The sequence below is a fragment of the Notolepis coatsorum genome (genome assembly GCF_963971535.1).
Source record: "Notolepis coatsorum genome assembly, chromosome: 3".
In the NCBI taxonomy this organism is placed as follows: domain Eukaryota; kingdom Metazoa; phylum Chordata; class Actinopteri; order Aulopiformes; family Paralepididae; genus Notolepis; species Notolepis coatsorum.
Window position 1 is genome coordinate 39,090,327 of NC_140167.1, and position 20,583 is coordinate 39,110,909.

Here is a 20,583-nt window from a genome sequence, read left to right on the forward strand (position 1 = left end):
GCACTTGTTCATTCAGTTCCTATGTGGCAATCTGGATGGATTCAATTAAATTATCCAGTCAACAATACACTGTTATTGTTATTGTTTGTTTGTTGTGTATTGTTCGCCAATAAATAATAAAAATTCAAGTTTAGCACAACTGGAAAACACCGTGGAAGGATGCGCTTTCTGTTGCGACTGTCTTTCCATTCCCGATAGCCAACAACTTTCTAGGAATTTGGTGTTTGTTTTATTTCCTTTCTCATAATTAAATCGTACACACTTAATAATCACGAGGCTCCTAGCTTGGTTTGTGGTGGTGTGTGTAAAGAGTTAATAAATATCGTGACAGATGCGTTCATCGTGGTGTGTGATTGGTCAGAAGTTGAGAGTTGGGATGGACAACTCACTCTGCGGCGCGCAGCCTCTACTGTACAAGTCACTTGGTTGATGAAGTTGACTGCTGTGAAGTTAGGCAACTTGGAGCTTGGAGTTGTTTTTAAATTAGTAGCTAACGCAGTTCAGGCGGTTATTCGTTGTTGCTATTCATGGGCGTGCTTCTATATTTCACTTGAATCCCGTTATTTCGCAGACCTAGTGTGCGTATTTATTATATTATTATAACCTAATCTAGTGGTGAGAGCGGTCACTGTCAATTGATTCATGGACACTCCGCGGACTTTAGATAAACGCGTTTCTGCCAAGAGGTTGATACGAGGTTAACTACATTGATTGAGCATTCAGGTATGCTATTATTATTAACACTATTGTGTACGCCTATAGCCTATGCAATGTATTAAAGTAGATTTGTACTATATATTTAGCCTACATGCACACAGGTTAAATGTTTAAGTGACTCTAATATTATAGCTCTCGCTAGGATTAGGAAAATACACATGTTCGGTTTACATTGAGCTATTCCTGACCAAGTATAGAATACGTACATTATTTTGATGTAAAGCAAATAAATACATTTATCTCCAGTCGGCAAAATAATATTCATAGACATGATTATGAAACACGTGTACTAAAGTATGTTTTTCATAACGAATGCAAATATCCACATTATTAACTATTTATATAGGTAGCTAGCTAGCTATTATATAATTAGGCCGACGACTTAATACACTGAAATTGCTTTAGCCTTCAGCTACTAAACAAAATCACACAATCCTATTCTTTTTTGTGTGTATGATAGCTTATAGATAATAACGATATGAATGCATTTCACTGGCTACCCATAACATTTTCAAACATAGGCCTATGTATGGAGGTGGCTTGGAGAGCAAAAGATAGATTTAAACCTCCTAATAGCCCAGATCTATTCCCTATGGGTTGGTGTGTGATCCGGTCCTGCTATAGGCTACATTTACAGTGTGTCATTTTGAACATGTGTCTTATAGATTTGGGGAACATGAAGCTGTCTTTGGTCAAGATGCAAGTCCTGAAGATTCTGCTGCTCGTCTTTGAGACTGTCTTATTGACTGACTGCGCAAGAGGTTAAAAAAACAAATCTATTTGTTTCTTTCTTTCTTTCTTTCTGTGATAAAATAGCAAATTATTGAAAATAATCCACGATTCATCATTGTTTAGCGCAAGTAAAATTGTGTTTTTGTGTACATGTAGAAAATCTCAGTTGGCTTTAACTTCTTCACACTGAGAGGTAAGAGAGGGACAAACTAAAAAAGAAAAAACTAAAAAACACTCTTAGCAGAGCCCAAAATCAACACTGGGGAAAGAGAGAGGGCAAGCCAACCCATACCCCCAGTGTGTGATCTTTTCACTCATAGCCGTGTGTGTGTGTGTGTGTGTGTGTGTGTGTGTGTGTGTGTGTGTGTGTGTGTGTGTGTGTGTGTGTCTGTGTGTGTGTCTGTGTGCATGCGTGCACGTGCGTGTGTGCGTGAGTGTGTGTGACACTGTGTGAGCATTCACCACAGCTAAGCCAAACAAACACATCCATCAGCTTCCCAGGGTGAAAGAACACAAGTCAGTGTTGGAGTCCAGCTCTCTCAGGGTTGGCCCAGGGAACCAACCCCAGGGACTGTCTCGCTTCAAGCCTCACGGTGTGTGTGTGTTTAAGTGTGTGTGTTTAATAAGTGTGAGCGAGCCCAGTGAAAGAGTCAGGACAAGAGTGCAGGGGGACCTCATTTTAACCACACTCCTGTGGCGCGTCACATTGTGCCAGTATCAATACTTTGTACGACAAGGAAAGCCTGTCAATGGACCGCGAATAACTGTCGAGGTTAGGTTTAGGGTTAGGGTTTCATCCACCATCATCGATTTGCCTAAAAACGTCTGTTGCAATCCAGTGCGGTGAGTGAAATAGCTCAGAGGCAATAAAGGAAAACAAATGACAGATTTAAATCAAAAAGAACTCTGAAACAACCGGAGATAATTCCCTGGTACAGGCTCCCCTACCATGGACAGAGACAAACAGGCTCTGTGCCACAGAGTGTCTGATGGGTACAATACCTGCATGTGGCTATCAGGGCATTTGGTGAAGGGGCAGGTGGGGGCCAGGCGGTGGTTTAGAAGGAAGAGAGCGGAGGTAGGGTAGGGGGGGGGTAGATTAGATCTGTGGGGGCAGCAGACAATGCCTCATTCACAGCGTGGCAGCCGACTCTTCACTGCATGGATAAACCAAAAGTAAACAAGATGTGGAGGCTAAATAAGATTAGACAGGCAATTATGTATGTTTACAGATTAACAGATGTCAGGGAAGGTGAAAACCTACAGCGGTATCCAACTGTGGAGAGAGAAAAAGTAGTCCTCGCTTCACTGGATGGATGATATATCTGCCGCAATCTGAACTGATTTGATCGCAGTAAAAGAGAAGGGAAGAAAAAAAGAGAAGAGGAATATGGAGTCTGTTTTTCATACTTTCTCCCTGAAAGATAGCAGATATAGCAGAGAAACAGACATACTAGTCCGGCCTGGTTGCCACTGGAGCGAGAAGATTCTGTGTGATACAGTACTTATATATCTTATGGCGTATGAAGCGGTTAAAGTATATGTCCAGTACTTTCAGAGAACATGATGATACGACCAAAGGCCCCCCCCCCCCCGGTTATTAAATGATGTGAACCAATTGTAACAGCTTCACTTTGATATCCTATGAAATACAGTCAGTGGTTTTGATTAGAGACATACGTTTTTATGGAGAGGCCGTGGCTGACACAGCTGTAAAACTGTCCCCCCATAAAATTTTACAATCTATGATAACATCTTTGACTAACGCAGTGGAATTACACATGACAGGACCGCTTTGACTTGATGTGTGAAACAGTAAAAACACTTTGGAAGTGTGTCTGTCATTATGGAAGCATTTCAACTGAACAGACAGTGAGCCAGAGTGAGCATTTTCAAAGGCTGTTGCTGTCAGTCAGTCTCACACACACACACACACACACACACACACACACACACACACACACACACACACACACACACACACACACACACACACCTACACACACACACACACACACACACACACACACACACACACACACACACACACACACACACACACACACACACACACACACACACACACACTCTCTCTCTCTCTCTCTCTCACACACACACACACACACACACATCTGGAGCTCCTCTGCTTCGTTAGGACTCTTTACAACTGGCTGAGTTAGTACGGTTTCGTAGGACCCCCTTGGAACCCCACACATCCTCTGAGCCACCCCAACCCTCCAACCCCACCCGCCCTCTGTTGCTCCACCACCCCCCATAGCAGCTGGAGGAGGTGCTCAGTGATGTGTCCCAGCAGAACTCCTAATGTGGTGACAGGCCAGGGGACCACTGTGGTATACTGCTGCCTGTGGAATGCAGCAGGCAGGACATATGGGCCCTCTGTGTCCCGCTTTGCAGAGCTGCACTATGGGAGAGGGAGAGAGAGGTGGAAGGTGTCTGGAGAACATACCAGGACCAACAGGAAAACATGCAATGCATGCACTCAATGCATGCAAGCAAACATGCGCGCACGTGCACGCGCACACACACACACACACGTACACACGTACACATACATTGTAAATGCTTCATCTGCATTCACCAATAAAATAATACATACACACCCGAGCGCACACACAAACACACAACTAATATTGAATATAAGTGGATGCAAATCTGTATTATACAAACAGTATATATAGTATCTAAGGAGACGTTTTCTGTTGCTAGCTCAAAAGGAACATCAACAGACACGCATAGTGAGTGTTGTCACTGATGTGGATCCGCTTAATTGAAAGGGTTTCACACCAGGCAATGTTTACTCATTTACATCTCTGCGCACAGCCATCTGGAGAAATTTAGAGCATACTAACAGCCCTGCAACGCTTTTGGAAAATGTACATTTTATAGCGGAGTTACATCATGGTCTCATAATAACAAGAAGGTACTATGAGATAAATTGTATGCCAAGGGGCTTTAAAATCACAAGGCCATTTGGCTTCCAAGCAGTTTTCCATTTCCTTTCAACGTAATGAGGCTGGTTTCCCAGTAACCAAATACCCCAAAGTCCTCTTATTTTTTAAATAGGGCCTGAATAGTCAGAAGGTATAACACAGTGGTGTTCTGGCATGGGGGCCCATCTGGAGAAAGCGAGGGAGAGTGGACACAGAGGGGTATATAGAGGACTTCAGGCAGCACTGTGTTGTACTTTTCACCATCCCTGATTTATTTGTTTACTAGAACATCAGCTACTCTTCCTGGGGGCCATACATATAATAATGACAATAGATAAGACATTTACAGACAAACAAACAACCAAGTGGTAGAATAATAATAATAAAATAATACATTTTATTTATAAAGCGCTTTTCAAAGACGCTGACACATGAGCAAAACAAATGAACAGAGAAACAAAGAACCACAGGGAATAAGCAACAGTATGAGTATGCAGGACATACAACCACGGGAAACAAGTAAGATACAGAGTCCAGTAGGGGAACAATCAGGGAAGTAAGGAAACCGAGGGGAGGGGGGGGGGGGGGCGGGAGAGGGAGAGAAAGTAGGGAAGGGGAGGGGAGGTGGTAGGTTGGAGGAGGGTGGTTATGGCCGGTAGGGTAGGTTGTATACTTGGGAGAACAGGTAGGTTTTGAGTTGGGATTTAAAGGTGAGGGAGAGTCTCGGACAGTCGGAGGGAGGGTGTTCCAAAGTCTGGGTGAAGCTCATGAAAAAGCCCGGTCACCAAAACTTTTCAGTCTGGATGATGGGACAGTGAGGGAAGCAGTGGAAGAGGACCGGAGGGAACGGGTGGGGTGGTAAGGGAGAAGGAGGTCAATCAGGTAGGGGGGGCCAGACTATGGAGGGCTTTGAAGGTGAGGAGTATTGAAGTAGAAGTAGAAGTAGACGTCTTTATTTGTCATCAGATTAACACACAATTTACCGGGATCATCGATTACGGTCCCCGAAAGAGAGTCAATAGAGACCAACATAAAAGAAGGTACAGATTCAAGCTCCGTGAAAGGGAGAGCAGCCAGATTTATGGATTCCAACGTCACTGCATCTATCTACCATATGCCGCCAACTGAAGAAAGCAGAAATCCACCCGATTTCAACACACTGACTAACCTGATGGTAGAACAGTCTAACCTGATGAAAGAACAGATGGTAGAACAGTCTAACCTGCAGATTACACACATCAAGGCGCTCGAGGCAAACGTCGATGCTAAATTCGATCGCATCGAGGCTAAATTCGATCGCATCGATGAGAAATTAGAAGAAGTCAAGAAAGCGATCGATGCACAGTCAAAGCGAATCACGACAGTGGAGATTTCGGTGACAGAAAACACAAAAGCAGTCAAGGCGAACGAAGGTAGCATGACAGAGATGGGAGAAGAGATGGAAAAAGTGAAAGATGAATATCGGAGGGAAATACAAGGGCTTAAAAACGAAGCGATGGAGAGGCAACTAGAAACCCAACGTTACCACAGGCGGAATAACATCCGCATTGTGGGGCTTGATGAAGCAGTGAACTGCGAAGACATCAACTTTCCAAAAGAGTTATCAACGATTTTGGATAACACCGATCCAAACAAAGTGCCAGAAGTGGAACAAGTTTACAGAATCGGTTCCCAGGGGCAAAGTATCAACGGGCCGAGAGTCATCATTGTCACTCTGCGGAAAACTACCACAAGGGATGACATCATCAAATATGCTCGCAACCAACGTGGGAAGCTGAAGTATGGTGATAAACCAATATTTATCTACGAAGATTTGAGCAAAGAGGCCATCATCCGACGTCTACCATACAAAGATGTGATGCAAAAGCTGTACAAAGCCGGCTACAAGCCAAGGCTAGCATATCCGGCGCTGTTATCATTCTTGGGCAATAACGGCCGCAGGTCAGGTCCATATACACCTTTTGAAGCTGATGATTTCCTGAATCAAAATGTAGCAAATAACCCAAAGCATGACGAAAATGCCAGAAACAGTTAAGCCTCTCTCTAAATATATACCAGTGTTGGAATGACTTTATTGTGTTCATCAATGAGGTCATTCCACCAGTGTTGGAATGACATTGTTGTGTTCATCAAAGTAGCAAACGATATGCAAGTCATCTATAACAAAGTGTACTGTGTATAATACGATTCATAATACATTATAATTTCAGTCTCTGGTCTCAGAGGGGACAAATAAATATCATTGCAAAAAGATCTATCTGGAATATTCTGGGTTTACCGCTCAAATGCCCTGGGACTCTTAGATCATTCTGGAAAGTAAAATAGTCTAGGCACTAGTATATTCTACAACCTTCTAGAATATAAGGCACCATGACAACGAAGCATACAACTCTAACAATAACATTCGGTGTGTATACACATAGCAGATAATAAATTAAATGAAGTGCAATCAGTCCTTAATAATACTTTAAAATTAACCACACATAAACGTATGAGCACAGCAAGGTTATTCTAACAATTTAAGTAATCACTCCATTAAAGGCACATTGAAGCGCTAAAAGGCGCTGCTTTTCTATCTTATCTAATCAGTAAATCGGTTCTAGTGGCTTCTCCACGTTGATAATTATTTATCTCTTATTCCTTATCTATATCTTTCCATTGATTTTTATTTTATTTAATTTTTTCTTCTCATTACTCTATATTTTTTAAATATATTTTAACTTACATTGTTCTTTTCCAAAGTTCTTCACATTAAGGTGTCAATATTACTCTATATTTTTTAGATATATTTTAACTTACATTATTCTTTTCCAATGTTCTTCACATTAAGGTGTCAATATTGCTCTACAATCTTTTCCTTTTTTTTCCCCACACGTTAGTGGAGGGTTCAAAGGAATATGTCGATGAAGGTTTATTCTCTTTTTTTATTTTATTTTTTTATTTTTATCTTTATGTTATTTATCACAATACTTCATTACAGTAAGGGAAGGTGCAAGACCAAAAGCGACATTCTATTGCAATAGAATGGAAATGTTAGATCCTATGGCAATTAGCATAGGAAAATTAGGATTACAATGCTCAGTTTGGGCAATCCGGTGGACCATGGGAGAAAGTCAATCGCGGAGGATGTGTTCTTGGAACACAGGCATGTTCGACTTTCTGGGTGAGGGGAAAATAGGGGATTTTTATTTGTATATATATATGTTTTTAAGCTCCGCTCTCAACGGGACCTCATTAATTGGATGTACATCTATTGTAGCTTCATACTCCAGAAACATTACCAAAAACTACACGAAAACATGCATAGACTATGGCTAGTTTGAATATAATGGTATGGAACACCGGTGGGATAAACAAACAACACAAGCGCAAAAGCGTGCTCACACTGATGAAAAAAGAACATGTGGACGTGGCTCTATTAAGCGAAACGCACATTTTAGAGGGAGACATAAATACGTTAGCGGATAACATATACCATAATATTAGTCACTCATCTTTTGCTACGAGAACTAGAGGGGTAGCCATAGTCGTCAGACGCAAATTAAATATCGAATTGAAAGGGGTATGGTCGGATGCTGAGGGGCGCATAACTATAGCTAGGATTATACACAATAACAGGAAAATTGCATTGGCAGCGGTATATGCCCCGAATTTGTACGAAGTGGGTTTCTTCACTTCACTAACAGGAGAAATGTTAAACCATCCCGAGTACTCATATATAATAGGTGCGGATTTTAATGCCATTTGGAACCCAAGGATGGACAAAACTTACCTTTCCTTCTCAAGCGAACAAAAGAATTCATCTAAAGCATTAAAAGATTGGTCGAAATCAACAGGAGTAACTGATTTATGGCGTTCACTTAACCCCATGACCCGCAAGTACTCCTGTCGTTCGGCGAGACACAACACACTATCCAGAATTGATTACGTCTTTGCATCCCCGAGAATATTTGATAAATATGAAGTGGAAATGACACCCAATGCGCTATCAGATCACTGCTACTTAATCCTGAAAGCAACATTTGGTACACTATCTGCCCGGGCCCCAAGATGGCGTTTTAATTCGCTGCTGCTTAACAACAAGGAATTCATTACACAAATTAAAGAAGCTCTCACAGTATTCCTACAAGACAATACTAACTCGGTGCAAGATCCCAGAATATTATGGATGTCGGTAAAGAATATGATCAAGGATTTCTCGGATAGATTTACCTCCATATTGCGCAAAAATCAAAACACAAAACTGTCTGAAATGGAAACGCTTTACTCAACGCTTTTTAATTCTTTAAAATACAACAACTCTACCAGACTAGATAACCAAGTTAACATTCTAAAGACAGAGATCAAAGCAATGTACAGACAAAAATCGGAATTGCAAATACGCAGCACTAGACAACAGCAGTACTTCCAAGGTTCTAAACCTAGTCACCTATTAGCCATGCGACTAAGAATTAATGCAAAATTTGCAGATATAACTGCCATTAGGAAACAACAAGCTCTAGTAACAGAACCCAAAATAATAAACGATACATTCAAAGAATTCTACTCCGATTTATATAACTCAGAAACGACCTTTGATCAAGACAAATTAGACACATATCTTAATCAAATTACTCTCCCTAAACTTACGGAGGAAGACGCTAAACAGTTAGAAGTACCGATCACATTAGAAGAACTCAAGAAGGCCATATCCGGAATGAAAAACGGCAAAGCTCCGGGAATTGACGGTATCCCATCAGAAATGTACATTTCTTGCTGGGACATATTTGGACCCTTATTACTAAATATGATCTTATACTCAGTCAAAGAGGGAAGCTTCATAGAACACCAAAATACCGCACTCATTTCAGTTCTTCACAAAAAAGACAAAGACCCCACTGAGTGCGGTAGTTACCGTCCTTTAAGCCTCCTCGGAACCGATGTCAAACTGTACTCTAAGATATTAGCCATCAGATTGCAAAAGCATATGACGTCTTTAGTTCATCCGGACCAAACAGGCTTCATAAAAGGTCGCCTGATCAATGATAACATAAGGCGAATACTGCACGTACTAGATACAGACAAAGAGGACATCACACCTAAGGCGATACTATCCCTGGATGCAGGGACGTGCACAGGACTTTAGAAAGGCAGGTGCCCGATATTTCATAAAAGGGCATTTATTATCAAATGTAATGCGAGCGCGCGCAGCGCGCGAGCGCGATTTTTGGGGTTAATACAAGTCTATCATGGTACATTCAGTTTCACCGATAGATGCCAACAGCTGCGGGAGGGAGGGAGGGGGAGAGGGAGAGGGAGAGGGAGAGGGAGAGAGAGAGAGAGAGAGAGAGAGAGAGAGAGAGAGAGAGAGAGAGAGAGAGAGAGAGAGAGAGAGAGAGAGAGAGAGAGAGAGAGAGAGAGAGAGAGAGAGAGAGAGAGAGAGAGAGAGAGAGAGAGAGAGAGAGAGAGAGAGAGAGAGAGAGAGAGAGAGAGAGAGAGAGAGAGAGAGTATGCTGCGTGTTTTCCTGCACTGTCGGCTTTTCTTCCTCTTAACACCAGTGCAAAAAAAGAGACAACCCTCCCAGGTGCGATACCCATGGTCAAACATTTCAGATGCTTGGGTGTGGAAATATTTCCCACCATAAGACAAACGGTGAAGCACAATTACACAAAAATACAGAACAAAATCAAAGACGACCTGGACAGGTGGGCAAAACTTAAAAACTCAGTACAGGCAAGGGTATCAATAGTTAAGATGGATGTATTACCAAGAATCAATTTCTTCAGCTCAATGCTTCCGTTACCTCCTCCAGAGGGCTACTGGAAAAGATTACAAACCTCCACATACAAATTTATTTGGAATAACAAACCACCTCGCATAAAAAGATCCACCGCACAGAGAAATAAAGCAGACGGTGGCATGGCAGTCCCAGATTTTTTACAATATTTTAATGCCTTCACATTAAGACCATTGAAGAAGATATGGTTTGACCCCGAGGCTTTGGTATCTTGGAGAAAATTAGAAGAAAACATAGTAGCCCCACAGAGATTGAAAGACATAGCATACACTAAACTTTCAATCAAGCATTGTGAGCGAGAATTTGGCCCAATAATTACCCATGCAATCAGGACATGGCGGGAAACACAAAGGAAATTTCCTAACCCTCAAGTATGGCATAATCACACTCCCATATTCAATAACAATGCTCTCTTAATGGGAAAACGACCTATAAGATTCCCTATATGGGAAGAGAGAGGCATACACTCATTAGGGGATATTTTTAATAACAAGGGCCTCTGTAGTTATGTCGAAATATGCATAAAGTTTAACCTCACCGAGTCGACATGGCTTTTTTACATACAGTTACGACTTTGTATGAGATCTCACGGTGTTCCATTACACATACCAATTGAACACCACAGATACCACAAATTTTTCTATGAAAGAGATACATTGGGAGGTTTTGTATCAGGTTTTTATTATCAATTACTAACGTCCTCGTATGAAACCCTTCAACTAGACAATGTCTGGAGGAGGGATATACCAGACCTGGAAAATGACTTTGATTGGCAAGGAGCCTGGGCAAATGTCCGACTTACATCAAGGAACCCGGATCATCAACAAATCAATCTGAACTATATTCACAGGACATACTTGACTCCTATAAGGCTGTGCAAAATGGGGCTTATACAAGACTCCAAATGCTCCCAATGTACAAATGGGGACGAAGGAACATTTATGCACATGTATTGGGACTGCCCACCAGTTAAGGCATTCTGGAAAGATGTGTCCCAACAATTATCAATACTCGTATTTTGGAATATACCTGTACACCCCGCGGTATTGCTATTGAATGATGTTTTTGAGTGTGCAGTGAATCCACAACTAAAAAGATTGGTTTTATCGGGTATCACAGTAGCTAAAAAAACTGATCGCATCACGTTGGTTTCAACCGGAAAAAATGTGCCGGAAAGTGTGGTTTCTTACATATCTCGATGTGATATATCAAGAAATATCTACAGCAAGAATTCTGGGGCTCAATGAATCCAAAATGTCAATGTGGTTAGAAGTGGTGGAGAGAATAAAAGCTAGCCTATAATGGTAGTGTCTGGTTAGGAGTGAGGGATAATGGAGGTACTATCCAAGAGGGGGTCCGGGAGGGGGGGGTTTGAGCTGGAGCATATGTGTGTAGGGTTTTAGAAAATAGGTATTAGGGGTATATTATATACTAACATTTATATAATTGTAACTTCGCTGGATATACACTGTATACGGTTAAAATGTTATTATTGACTATTTTTGTTTTATCCTGTTTCTGTACTTGCATATATTTTAACCACCTTTACTGAAAGTTTCATTATACATTGTGTGTTGAGTACTGACTTTTAATAAGTTTTGTTTTGCAATAATAAAAAAAAAAAAAAAAAAAAAAAAAAGATTAACACACACATGCGATGGGCGACCCACAGGAACACACACACAGGAACACACGCACACACATGCACTGAGTCACTTGATTGATTGAAAACTTTATTAACAGATTGCAGAATGGATACAATACAGTACAGCTCAATACACACAATTGTTAAGGGGATGCAGACCAGAGAAATACTTTCGTCTTGTTTACATCAGGGTCCCCCATTTTCAATTCATCATAACATATATTATGACATACATGACATACAGATAGACAGTACTGCTACATCTATACATTTACGACATACCAGATTTACAAATACAGTACTGTTTGTGATACCAAAAGAGTCTAAAAAAGAGAGTATATACATTTGATGTAGAAACTGTACATTGGAGGAGGTTTGGTAGGTGGGGTGGGGTGGGGAACTGTACATTGGAGGTGGTTGGGTGGGGGGGGTTGGGTAGGCGGGGTGGGGTTGGGTTGGGTAGGTGGGGTGGGGGAAACTGTACAATACAAGCAAAACTGTACATTGGGATATCGACAAAACCTTACTTTGTCCCAAGAAGAGGGTCTCGTGTATTATTGGGTTAGGACATTTACTGTACATTTACAGGGGCCAGTTTTGAATTGCAGTCTCCCGTAGGTGCTCTTTGAGAGTGGTTTTGAAAGTGGGTAGTGATTCACATTCCTTTACAGCTTTGGGTATGGCGTTCCACATTGATGTGGCATAATTGCGAAACGTGTTTAGTCCCTTGTTTGAGCCGAATCTGGGTTTAACATGATTTGTTGAGCTTCCTCTGGTGTTGTGGTCGTGGTATTCACTGACCTTTGGGAAGTATTTTGACATGTACATGGGTACCTTAGTCGTATAGTGTATCTTGTAGACCAGGCCCATTGCAAGTCGTCTACTCTAAGCCATCCTAGGTAGTCAAAGTGGGCAGGGGTGAGGTGGGTTCTAGGAGTAAGGTCAAGTAGTAGTCTGACCAGTTTGTTTTGTGATGTTTGTAATCTTGTTTTTAGCGCCTTAGTTTGAGGTGCTTTGGTACCATGAGGTGCAAGCATAGTCGTAGTACCCTTGAATGAGTGCTCCTGCCAGAGTCTTCAGGGTATTCTTGTTTACCAGAGAGGAGATCTGGTACAGGAATCTAGTTCGTTGGTTGACTTTTTTTTTTATTACATTGGATGCCATTTTGTCACAGGAAAGATTTGCCTCTAGGATGGAACCTAGGTATGTAATTTCATCTTTCCTTGTGACAATATTGTCACCCACTGTAACTGAGAAGCCGTCGGTCTTGCTGAGTTTGTTATTTGATCCGAAGAGAATGGACTCTGTTTTACCCAGGTGTAATGATAGTTTGTTATCAGCGAGCCAGGTGCAGATTCTGCAGAGTTCTGAGCTGAGGGTTTTTTCAACCTGTAACTTGTTCTTGTCAGAGACCAGCAGGGCTGAGTCGTCCGCGAACAAGAACAAGTTGCAATCACAAGCTGACGACATGTAATTTGCATAAATTAGGAACAGTAGCAGTCCTAGTATGCTTCCTTGTGGAACACCACAGCTCACTGTGAGGGGGGGGGGGGGATAGAGTACCGTTTACCTCCACCATCTGTTCTCTCTCCTCAAGGTAGGATTGCATCCAGCTCACTGATAAACTATCAATTGCTTTTAGCTTGTCAATCAGAATGGAGTGATTGACAGTGTCGAAGGCCTTTTGTAGGTCCAGCATGACCATGCCGCAGTATTTTCCCGCGTCCACCTCTTGTTTGATGTGGTCTTTCAAATAGAGAAGGCATGTGTCAGTGGAGTGGGATGTTCTGAAGCCAGATTAGAATTCGTAGATTCGATTTTTTCCCGCTAGGTACTTTTTGACCTGTTCGTAGACAATTTTTTTCATGACTTTCGAGATGGAGGTAAGAATAGAAACAGGGCGGTAGTTGCCTGGGTCTAATTTGCTGCCCTTTTTGTGCACGGGGGGTCACTCTCGCAATTTTGAAGTCCTTGGGGACGTGTCCCTGTTTTATGGAGAGGTTTATTATGTGTGTGATGACTGGGGTGATGGCGGCTGCTGATGGCGCTGGTATTAAAATCAGAGAGTGACAATATCCTTTTTCTCAAACATATTATTTACTATACATACCATATTCTTAATCAAATGGAATCATACGTAGTACAATATATATTACATAATACAGTATATATTAACATGCACTGAATTCACAATCAGTGAGAAACCATAAACATACTGTTGTGGAAAGGTTGTTTAACACAGCAGGAGACGATATTTCCAATTGTAACAAATAGGTAATTTATTTAAGAAAATAAGTTCTTTAACAGCAAGAGCTATGGGTCAAAGAGGATCACCACAGCTTGAACAAAAAACACTCTGTCCTGGATCCCTTTGCCTGTCCCTAAATCCCCTCTCAGTCCTGCCCCCCCATGACAGATATGATGACGTATCACATCATGTCAGATCTGACATGACGTACATTAAGATGATACGTAGATTTAACATCGGAGAGAGAACATGAAGAGAGATAAGCAAGATATGATATCCACACACGATATGATGTAGAGAGTGAGATGTGTGTGTGTGTGTGTGTGTGTGTGTGTGTGTGTACAGACGTATGTGTATTGTATGTGTGTATTATGTCACAGGGAATGTGTGTGTGTGTGTGTGTGTCCGTGTGTCTGTGTGTGTGTGCTGTGCCTGTGTGAAAGAGAGAAAATAACAAGATATGAAAGCACACAATGTACGAGATTACCAGCACACAACATGCCGTACTGAAATATCCATCTGTTCTAAATTGTTTTAAGAACGTCAGCCAGACCGTCTTTCAGCACTGCTAGTTGACCTATATTAAACTAGTCCACCTCATACACATTTTCCCCAACATTCCCCCATTTGGGGCTATCCCTAGTCCCACCCAAATCATATAACCAAGAAAATGTGAACGTCTAACTAAACGAGAAACCACAATTATATAATAAAAGTTTAAATGCCTAATCTAAACCAGAAACCTTACTTCATTCACTGGACCCCTAACGGACCAACAAAGGCTGACTACCGTTCTTACCAAAACACAAAACCATTCCAAACAAGAGTAATAATAAAACATCAACAAAATACCCCAATTTATAATCCTAACCTGACAGACAAATCCCCCCAACCTCCACCGCTTACCAAATGAGCCACAGTTCCGGCCGGAAACCGCGACTCTCATCAGGGAAAGGAGAAGTTGACCGTCAGAACTAAACATAGAACATCCCTCCCAAAAAAAATTACATTGTCTCTTCCATAACATTGAGTCCCAGTGTCCATCGCTCAGCCCCCCTTCCATGCCCACGCCATAGTCTCCTCACCGCATTGCCAAAAGTCACATTTTGCCAATACAGCAACCACCACGCCACACCTCCAGTCCTCGTAGAAGCATGTCCCCATGCCTGGACGGGAGGCGCTGGTACCGACCTCACCACGTGTCCCCCCCATCTTCGACGGGAGGTGCCCATCTTGCCCACTGCGTTAGCCCCCCCCTTTGTCCCTCCAGTCCCCAGAACCGATCCCCAGACCACTTCTTCTCAATGCTTCCTCAGGCTCAGAACCGACACTCTGCCGATGCCCCTTCCCATTCCAGTTTGACCAGGACCACAAGTAAAATAAACAAAAAATAATAAAAAAATAAAAAACAATGCAATGATTTTCAATGGTTGCAATCTCTATGCCGAAGGATCATTAGAAAATCAGACTAAAATTCCTAGTTAAAGGAATAAACCAACAAAACTGCACTCAGACCATCCCCCGTCACTCTTAAAGGAAAGAACCAACAAAAAGAAAATGTCCCTACCTCACCATACCCCTAATCCTCTATCCCCTCGTCTCCCTCTAAGGCAGCATAAAGCTGAGGATATGGCCCGATTTGTGGCTCAATCTCTTTCTGTCCCACCATCAGCATTTGGCTCGTTACGTGTGAAGTTACCAGCCTACCCAAGAGAGGCATACCACAACAGAAAAGGAGAACCAATATCAACCCTGCCACCCCGATGGATATCCCCGTCTGCATCACTATGCTTCCCCACTGTCCCAATCTTTCCAACACCCCACTCCCCCACCATTCTTCATTCCGGCCAGAATTCCCCCTCAACTCCTCCCTCAAATCCTTCAGCTTAGCCATGGCCTCGGAGAACTTTCCCCCTGGCCCCACATTCGTCGGAATGAATGTGCAGCAGTACTGTCCAAACATGGAACAGACTCCACCCTTCTCCGCCATTAACCAGTTCAGAGCCTGTCTATTCTGCCACGCCACCGTACTGGTCGCGTGCATCTGGTCCCCCATTGCATCCAACGCCTCCTCGGTGTAATTGAGATACCGCTGCTGATTGTAAAACAAATAGTTGATCCACCCGGTGTTCTTATTGACCGATATCCATGGCAGAATAGACTCAAACCCTGCCGCAATCTCATTCTTAGCCATGAACTCGGCTGGAATGCCCCTTGGCTGTCCTATGCTGTCCAGATACACCCTTGGGTCTGCCTTGTAGCTACGCTTCGTTCGAGAGATAGGAGACTCAGAAGGTCCTTCCGTCACTGATAATGGTAGGACCACCATTGGCATGATCGCCTGAACCCGGGCACATCTACCTGACCAATCTAAAGGAAGTGTATTCCTCAACCTCCTACCGCCGCAGAGCCAGTATTGGTCCGCCAGTGCCATATCCTGGACATGAAAAGGGCAAGCTACAGGCCGTGGGTTGGTATCCACTCCCTTTAACACGACCCCGTGTCCACACTTTCCTTCTTTCGTGCAGTTAGTCGTGATGCTCCAAATAGTAGTGCACCGCCCCTCTGCCACCTCCCCTACATCCCGGGTCCCCTCCTTTTGCAAGCACTCGAAATCCTTGGTCAGCCATAGTTTGACACCTCTGGGTATTGGCAACCCCGTCGCTACCCCCTGCACACGTACATCCAATTTCCTACAACGTTCCCGCATAGTGACATCCTTGAAATCCGTGACGTTTCCTGCCGCCTTAAAACGACTAGAGCCGAGAAACCCCAAACACTCTGCCTCGCACCAAGGGCGACTATTATGGGGCCCCTCCCATGCCTCTGCGTCCCTGTCACACTGAGCCCAACTGACCTTCGTGCCCTTCACCAGCAGCCTATCCGGACGTGCCTTGGAGCAGACATAACCAGAGTGAGCCCACTGAGTCCCTCAACGTTCCGGCTGTCCTCTGGAACATATCCTGTCCCCCCACCTCTTCCGACTCAGTGTCCTTGACCTCCCTTTTTCCCCTCACCCCTGTCCCCTGTGATTGGTTCGGGACAGGCTCAACTCTCCTATCTACCCCCACAACCCGATGCTCGTTAGTATAATGGTAAGTATCCCCGCCTGTAACGGGGGAATGGTCAAAATCAAAAACATGCCCTTGCGGTCCTACGGGAAACACCCCGTTTGGTTGTAGTCTTATCTTCTCCCCCCCTTCCTCGATGGAGGGAAGAGGGGGCGCCTGATTCTGAGCCTGGTCATGAAAGCCTGCTGGTACTTGAGCCTGAGCGGGACCCCGTGGGACTCCTACCCACTCAAACCCGTCATCCTCAAGGACGGGTCGACCGTGACGGTTCTTAATGACGTCGTTGTGCCCGGCCGACCGTCCGCACACTGCTGCCAACATCTGCGGGAGCATCAGCAGGCACTGCACCTTCCAGTTGCCGTCTCGGACCCTCCATGTCGGGTTCTGCATAACTGCGATCGATTGTATCCCCCAAGAGATCGCCGCTGGCCTTTATGCAGTGATTGAAGTGGAACCAGGTCGCTGATCCTTTGACTTGGACTGCCGTTCCAGTCGATCGGATCACCTCGTACGGGCCCTCTCTCCGGGGTGATGACCACTTTCTCTTGTGGACCTTTACGAAGACCAAGTCCCCAGGGATCAGTCTCGGTTTGGTGGCTTCCTTCTCCGCCTCCTTTTCCCCCTTTCTCTCCTTTCTCTGCTCCTGTCGAAACACAGCTTCATGTATTTTAGTCACTTGCTGAAGATATTTTTTCAGATCTTGCTCAAAAATATCTAATGCCGGGCCCCTAGCCAGGTGTCTAAATGGCGGTGCTGGCATGCTGCGGCCTGTAAGCATTTCATGCGGTGTTAGCTGTGTTTGGCGGTTTACGCTGCTTCTAATAGCCATCAGAGCAAGTGGCAAAGCATCAATCCAGTTAAGCTTAGTTTGCATACAGATTTTCAACAGTTTGTTTTTAATGACCAGATTGGCCCTTTCCACCTTCCCCTGCGACCCGGGACTATAGACACAGGAAAGGCGCTGTCTTATACCTAATTTCTGCATCAGCCCTTTAACCACCTTGTCGATGAACTCGCGGCCATTATCGCTTTGTAATATCGTGGGAATTCCAAATCTCGGAATGACCTCGCGACACAGGAACTTGATCACTGTGTCCGCGTTCTTGTGTTTAGATGGAATGGCCTCAATCCAGCGACTAAAGCAGTCCTCTACTACCAGGAGGTATCGTTTGCCCTGCACTGGCGTTATCATGTCTGTATAGTCCATAATCAGATGTCTGAATGGTCCCTCAGGGAGGGGTGTGTAAGCCGCCACTGTCGGTACTCCTTTGCGCACATTGCCCTGTAAGCATGTTAAACACCTGGCTAGTGTAACGTCAATTTGTGCCTGAAGCTTTGGGGACCAAAATCCCATTTTCGTGATTCGTTTCAGGGTCTCTGCTCTTCCACAGTGATCAACACCATGAGCCTCAGGTATCACTAAGGACAGAAGATCGATGGAGGCGACTATCAAACCGTTATGACTCCTCCACAGACCATCTGCCCCCCTTACAGCCCCCCTCTCCGTCCACGACTGTTTCTCGGCCTGCGTGGCTGAGTCCTGAAGATCACTCAAATTATCCTCAGTTACCTCAGTCGTCAGTTCGGCCGCAAACATCAGAACAGCCGTGGACGGCACCGCAGCCGCCGCCTTCGCGGCCTCGTCCGCCGCGTTGTTTCCCGTCGTCACAAAGGACAGGTCTTTTCTGTGTGCCTGGCACTTTACGATAGCAATGCTTTTGGGCAACTTTACAGCCTGAATAAGCGCCACAACCTGCTTGTGGTGAAGGATCGGTGAGCCGTCCGATTTCTTAAAGCCTCTTGCCTTCCAAATGGCCGCGAATAGGTGGCATACGCCATGCGCATACGCAGAGTCTGTAAAAGATGTTAACCGTGCGATCTTTAGCTATTATGCATGCTTCTGTTAGTGCTATTAGTTCTGCAAGCTGGGCCGAACATGGTTGCATGCATTGTCCGGCCTTTCTTGTTAGTGTTTCTCCGTTAGGTTTGCACTGTACGACGGCGTATCCTGACCTTAAATTTTCCCCCTCCCGATAGCAGGACCCATCCACAAAAAGTGAGAGTTCTGCTATCGCGAGCGGGTCGACTCCCAAATCAGGACGGAGTTTCACGAAAGCCTGTACCTCCACCTCACACTCATGCGGTTGACCCTCGCTCGGGAGTGGTACCAGATCCGCCGGGTTACTGCCGTGGCATGTTTTTATCGTAACGTCCGAGTACTGCAGGAGCCTCATGTAAGCCTGTTGCCGTTGGCTGGTCAGAACAAATTTGCCTCTTTCAATCAAGTTTGCCAATTTGTGATGTGTCCAAATGCAAATGTCATATCCCATTGTCACGGCCGTTGCCTTCTCATACATCAAATGTGCTGCGGCCAGGGCCTGATAACAAGGTGGCAGACCCTGCTCTACCGGCGAAAGAGCTCTAGAGTAATATGCTATCGGTTGTTTTTCCCACTCCCCCCCTGTGTTTGAGTCAGGACAGCTGTCGCATGCTGCGCTCTATGTGAGACGAATAGGTGGAAACACTTCTCATAATCCGGCAGCGCCAGGGCAGGGGCCTGTAACAACAGACGCTTAATGTTTATGAACGCGTCCTCCCCCTCCTCGGTCCATGTCAAGGGAGCGCGAAGCTTGTCTGTACCCGCCTCTTTTATCATCATCCTCAACGGCGCTGTCGCTATCGTATAGTCCTCCACCCACTCAGAGCTGTACCCAGTCATCCCTAAAAACGTCATCATCTGTCGGACCGTCAATGGCCTAGGTGCCTTGGATACAGCTTCAAGCTGCGTGGGTGAGATGCTTTTTATGCCCTTTTGAATGACGCGAGACAAGTACTCAACTTTTGGCTGGCAGTACTGCAGTTTTGAACGGGATGCCTTGTGGCCTCCCACGGCTAATCCACTCAAAACTTTGATGGAGTCCTCATGGCACTGCTGACGTGTATCCGAGCAGATTAGAATGTCATCTGCATACAGTAAAACCGTGCTGAGTAGTGTGTCGCACACTCCTTGCAAGTCTTCCTTGAGCGCCTTCGAGAAGTAATGCGGCGAGTGCGCGAACCCTTGTGGCAACCGGGTGTAAGAGTATTGTTTCCCCCTGTGGGTAAAAGCAAACAGATACTGAGACTCTTTTTCCAATGGAACACTGAAGAATGCCTGCGTGAGATCAATGACCGTATAGTACTGCGAGCTACTCGGGATGTTTGTCAGGAGGGTGTGTGGATTAGCGACTTCCGCCTCTGGTCCAGACACCACGTCGTTCACCGCCCTCAAATCGTGTACCAGTCTGTACCTAGCCCTGTCCGCCTTTAGCACTGGGTGGATAGGTGTATTACATCTGGATTTGAAAGGGACGAGCACTCCCCCCTTTAACAGTCCCTCAATCTGATGTGATATAGCTTCCTCCGACTCTGGCTTCATTGTATACTGTCTGATAAAGGGTGG

The 20,583-nt window shown here is 44.4% G+C and overlaps 1 protein-coding gene across 1 annotated transcript in view; it reads left to right on the top strand.

Annotated features, from left to right (window-relative positions):
* Positions 1-437: 437 nt before the first annotated feature.
* Positions 438-20,583, top strand: part of LOC311225588 (fibroblast growth factor receptor-like 1) — a 73,070-nt gene continuing 52,924 nt past the window's right edge. The window contains exons 1-2 of the mRNA XM_084310953.1: positions 438-723; positions 1,383-1,478. Of these exons, the coding sequence (XP_084167079.1) occupies positions 1,394-1,478 (85 nt within the window). The 5' untranslated portion in view covers positions 438-723; positions 1,383-1,393. The remainder of the gene's footprint in view (positions 724-1,382; positions 1,479-20,583) is intronic.